Raw genomic sequence first — 5,954 nt, 5'->3', positions numbered from 1 at the left:
CGGCTCTGATACCACTTGTTGGGGAAACCGGGTATTTTTTCACTCAAAATTACAACTAGTGATTAAACCGATTCAGTAATTCCCAGGAAAGATCGTCAAAACACTCCTTAGACAGAATTACCATTTCAAGTAAATTCCCAGGAAAGGCTGGAGGGGTCACAAGCGGTCCCACTTAAAACCCAGTCTCCTAGACAGAACTTACGTGCACGGTGTATTATCACAACTATACCCGTGTATACATAAATAATACGTACACATGAATAAGAAAATACACTCAAGAGAATCGTATAATACACTATAAATAAACCCGGCAAATATAGACAAATATATTAAATACTATATTACAATAGAAAAGAAACTAATAAATAAATGCGGAACAAATAAAAGAGATAAGGAAAGAACGCACCCGAAAAATTGATAACGGAGTTCGGCCAATTTTGCCTACTCTCCGAGCACCACTCAAGCAATCTGCTTTTATAATTTAGGAGAGAAGAAAGAATACAAAGAATTACAAAATCCTTATGGGTAATTCTTTGTTGTTCTTGGTACATCTCAATTGGAAAGACTTGAGAGCTATTTATAGCTCTCAAGCTAAGTTTCTTCCAATAACCCAATCGATGTGGGATTAAATTGTGCCAAAGAGAAGTCAACAATGTTGGCTTCCAAATTCAAGAATTGAGGCTGCCAACATTTGTTGAAATTCAACAAATGGCAACGACGTTGATGATGCAAGAAAAGTTTCCAAATTCTGGAGATTGGCGATAGATGATGGGATGTACACATCACCAAGAATTGCCAAGTACCTCAAGTGAACAAGTAATTCTATTTCTCTAGGAAATGTGTCTTTTAGATTTATTTGGCTTAAATCTAACACTCTGAGAAGTTTGAAGAGGTGAAAGTTGAATGAAAGACCAAACCACGGGTATAATTCCCTTGTCCCATGTGCGAAGAATAATAGACATCGAACCGTGGGAAAAGCTAACCTTGACTCGTTGAAGTCCTTCGTCGTGGAGTTGATGCATAGGCGGCGTAGGTAGCGTGGCACATTCAAAGTATACAATTCATCATACCCACGTACCAGCTGCAAAAAGTTTTCTTCTTTGGCTTTTTCCACACAGAACGCATGCAACAAATCGTGAATGCGACAAGTTTTGACTCCACCAATGGATCTTTGTTTCGAAACCATGACTAAGCTCCTGTTAATGAGATCCATCATGTAATCATTTGCCACATCCTCTGCACTCTTTAGATCAGTTGCTTGCACAAATCCTTCAGTGACCCATAACCAAATCAACCTCTTGACAGTGTGTTCATGGTCTTCTGGAAATCCTCCAAAATAAAGATAACATGATTTCAAATTATCTGGTAAATGTTCGTAACTCAGCTCTAATGCTGTAGTGCATTGCTCCGTGCTAGAAACATTTCTCAAACTTAAACTTTGCACTTCTTCTTTCCAACCAGATCGGTCCATGTTCGCTAGAATTCCAGCTAGAATGACAATTGTGAGAGGTAATCCTTGACACATTTCCACAATTTGCGTCCGAAGTTCACTTAATTCGGAAGGAAGCAAATCTTTTCCGGGACATAACTTCTCTTTTAGCAAATTCCAGCTCTCATCATGAGTGAGTTGACGAAGATAATGAGGTTCTTGGTGGAGATTATCTTGCGGAACAAAATCACGGAGTCGACTTGTCATGATAACTCTACTTCCATTTCCATCATTGGGAAATGAAGCTTCCAATCTGTTCCATACTTCCATGTCCCATACATCATCGAAAACAATGAGATATCTAGTCCTTAGCAAGCGTTTTTTGACTTCTGCGGCCAGATCTTCTTCACTCATCTCAAAAAATTTTTCAGAATGCTTGGACTCAACACAAGTCAGTATTTCAAGCAACAAGTTTTTCACGACATAAACTTGAGAAACAGTACACCAAGCACGCGTATAAAAATAGGACATAATAGAGGAATCATTGTAAACTTTTTTAGCTAAAGTTGTCTTACCAAGTCCTGGCATACCTACAATGGGAACTATTTGCACTTGGCGTGATCCTCTTGTGAGTCGATTGATTATTGAGGTTGCCTCATCCTCGAATCCCACCACCACATCATTGTTTATTGGCTTGCTTCCCTGTGTTGGAATCTGATTGAGTCTCTTGGTAACTTCCTTCTCTTTGACGTCAAGTCTTTTGCTATCAAAGATCTTCAAGACCTCAGCCTTGATGGTCTCAATTTCTTCCATAGTGGAATCAAATGACAGTGAACAGGAATCTAGAATATCTCCAACAAGCACGGAGTCGATAAGAAACTCTACCGTGTATGCGACCTCCACAACACGGTCCCAAACTGCTTGGAGCTCCTCATCTCCATTGCGCATCTCCACAATTTTCCCCAAGAAAGAGCGTAAGAAACCAAGGTCTTTCTGGATTGTCTGAACTGGATGATTTGCAAGAGCTGCTAAACTGGCCTCAGAACTTGTCAAATGCGTCATATATTTTAGAAGAAAATCAATAAATCCCAACGCATTTCTCCTGGGAAAGTTAAATGGTGATGTTTCTGGACATTCCGCTGCAACTGTTAACTTGATAAGATTCATATTTTCCAGCAAATCAGGTGACACAAGATTCATCTCCCTTATGAATCCATCATTTGTAGCGTTCAGAGAAAGAGACAAAAGATAAAGTCCTGCATCGCAAAGCACAAGTCCAGTAAGATCTCTCACCTTCTCATCAAACTTCTTGGGCTTCTCCTTGAAATTGGTTCTCAGGTATCTAAACCCCTCCCAAAGAATTTGCAGTTGAAACTTGAAAGAGATCATACGAAAAGTACAAGACTTTAGCATCGACCATATATTACATTGGAGAGACTCTAGGAAGTCTCTCAACACAAGCTTGTCTGAGTCCCCGTATGGGTGTCTTGAGGACTTTGAAGTGATTAGGGCCTGGACACACGTCTCATGGACTTGGGATTCTGTAGGGATAATCTTCTGCAGCAGGTCTGTTATATGATTGCTCGTTGAGGAAGGGTCAGAGTTCCATGTAAAAGAGAGGCGCGCTGCTTTGGTAGTGATAAATTCAGTGTGGACGAATAAATGTCCCAATTGCCCATCTTCAACGCCGTGCAGTGTGACAAAACCGACGAAGTTTTTCAAGAATTTTAGCTTCTCTTTAAGGACTTCGACTGATTTCACCAAATCTTCACTTTCAAATCCTGCGAGGAGAAAACAGAAGTCTAGAATTTCCAGAAGAGAGTCCATTCATTCCATAAGATCATCCTTTTTAACCAGTGAATTACTAGATTGCCTCAACGAACAATGTGACAAAGCCAAGTACCAGTTTTTGATGCCTTGCTGTATAAATTCGAAGTCCACTTCTGACTCTGTGGGCAAAACTTCCACAAGGTTCTCAGGCAATCCAACTTCCAGACTAGTAAGGTAGATGGTATGAATCCCCAGTCCCAATTTGTAAGTGGATTCATTTATCCTATCTATAAGTGCTCCTAGACTTGCATCATCATCGTTGCCCCAGTTTCTCGTGCACAAAAGAAATGTTTTGATACTTCTTAGCCACCCTTTCATTATGCCCAAATCATCGTGCTCTGGATCAGGATGCAGGTTCTCCAGCAACTGCAGATCACTCAAGACGGAAGAGAGGCAAGTAAGAGCACTGGAGGCCATCTAACAGAGAAGATTGGTTCAATTTAGAGATGAAAAATTGTCAATTGATATTTGCTGGGGAAGAAGAAAGCAGTTGTAAAACTCTCTTTTAGAAACTAGAAGTAGTGCACACACACTACTGCTATAAACTAGGAAAACTTTTGAGCCTAGAAGTTCAAACGACGTTTATGTATGGCTTCTAAATACTCGCAATGGATGCTTCTTGAAGGATGAAAGAAGTTAGGGCAAACTCCACTTTACCCCCTGTGGTTTAGCGTTTTTTCACATAACCCCCATGTGGTTTCAAAAGCTATACATAACCCCCTCATGGTTTGGATTAAAGTGTCAAAGTAACGGAAATGGTCACTCGTAACGGCGTCACCTAAAATGTCAAAAATACCCTTATGTAAGGTTGAAATTTATGTATTAACCAAGGGGGGTTATGTGTATATTTTGAAAATCATAAGGGGGTTATATGGTAAAGTATTAAACCATAAGGGGGTTATATGGTAAAATATAAAAATCATAGGGGGTTAATGTGTCATGTATTTATAAGGGTAATTTCGACATTTTTAGAAGTTCCGTTACGAGTGACTATTTCTGTTACTTTGACACTTTAATCCAAATCATGAGGGGGTTATGTATAGTTTTTGAAATCGTAGGGGGGTTATGTGAAAAAATGCTAAATCACAGGGGGGTAAAGTAGAATTTACCCAAGAAGTTATCAAAAACGACTCCATTGCACACTGCACATACCTGTCAATTGGGACCCAAATGCTTAAATTAATGCAACATTTGTTCGGATTGGGGCAGGTATGCTTAGCTTCAGATAGGGTTCGAACAATTGTTCTATTTTTTTTTCGTCATATAGTATACATTTACGTAATTTTGTTATATCTCTTGACGTGCAACAAAAGTTATGTAAATGTATTATGAAATATAATAAAATTATATAAATATACATCAAATCATGAAATGAATTAATATAATAATGGTACCAATTGCACGTAAAGCCAACTCTACTTGTCATATTCGTATTTGAGGACATTTTTGGCTATTTTTTTTTATCTCACATGCATTATATTTTAAAATCTGCTACAGTATATTTTTTTTTTTACAAAGTGCAGTCCAAATGAAACTGATAACTGCTACAGTATATACTGTCCTCTTCTTCATATAGCGGACTACATGCACCCGGATGCCGCAAACGGCCACATTTATAACAAAATTGCTGCCCACATCTGCAGCCAAAAGTTTCAGTTCATTAGTATGTAGATGGAACGTTCTTATGAAAAAATTGAAACTTGAAGATGTGACTATTAGGAAAGGAAGTAATTTGTAATGTTGAGCAATAGATAAGAGAAGTTAATTAGCTAGTTCTCTGATTTGTAAAAATTGATGCGCTTAAGATATGTCTCGAAAAAGCATTCTATGAATTGGACTAGCACATCATTAGCAAACTGTGTGAATAATAAAGATACATAAGTGTGTGCATATACGTGTGTGTATATATGTGTGTGTGTGTGTATGTGGTGTATGTATCTATGTCTGTATGTATGTATAGTTATTTTTTAGGAAACTTTATATTTGGGGGTTCAAATTTGCTTTGTACAATTTGCACGTGCTTCATGATGAGAGTCTTTACCAACTAGTAATTGGTAAAGCGGTAACATACAATATTTTCATAATTATCTAATTAAACTAATTCCAGAAAATAGTTGCAAAATTAAATTCGTTTTCAATATCTACAATGTAACAGAAATACTTGTTTAATTTTAGCTACCAAGGTACGTCCTCCCTATTCAATTAGATTTTTAACTACTTTGTTCTCCTTAAATTGACAAGTTTACTCAAATTTTTTTATAACTGGATTTCACTTTGTGGAGTTTTAATTGTTAAGGCTAATTTTCAAACTTTACTAACTCATAACTCTTCAGATTTAGTTGTATTGTAGGGATAGTTTAACTGGTAGCAAATCCTTTAAGAGGGCAATTAACACCCTAAAAAGGTAGCTTTATCACACTTCAAAATCTGCTAAAATCCTCCCTTTGGTTGACACACTAAATATTTGGTTAAACCCCAATTACAAATGCATCCCAAATTGGCTAGAGTCTGCTCTAAAGATTTTTTAATTAATTGAAAGATTTTCTATGCATTGACTTCAAGATTTTGATTCATAAATTAGTTCCCCGATCCCCATTTATTCCCTCCTCATTCTATCTAAAACTCAAAAAAGAAAAGACAAAATACTTTTAATTTACCGTGAATAAACTTAATCATCAACTTCCAAAATCCAACT

The 5,954-nt window shown here is 37.4% G+C and overlaps 1 protein-coding gene across 1 annotated transcript; it reads right to left on the bottom strand.

The window, feature by feature from the left end:
• Positions 1 to 646: 646 nt before the first annotated feature.
• Positions 647 to 3,256, bottom strand: LOC140038001 (putative late blight resistance protein homolog R1B-17). The gene has a single exon (XM_072083187.1). It carries the CDS (start codon positions 3,254 to 3,256, stop codon positions 647 to 649), a length of 2,610 nt encoding a protein of 869 aa, XP_071939288.1.
• Between the last annotated feature and the right edge of the window lie 2,698 nt (positions 3,257 to 5,954).

The sequence above is a fragment of the Coffea arabica genome, chromosome 3c (assembly GCF_036785885.1).
Source record: "Coffea arabica cultivar ET-39 chromosome 3c, Coffea Arabica ET-39 HiFi, whole genome shotgun sequence".
NCBI classification, from domain to species: domain Eukaryota; kingdom Viridiplantae; phylum Streptophyta; class Magnoliopsida; order Gentianales; family Rubiaceae; genus Coffea; species Coffea arabica.
Note: the sequence above shows the minus strand (reverse complement) of the source record. Positions and strands in the feature narration are given on the sequence as shown.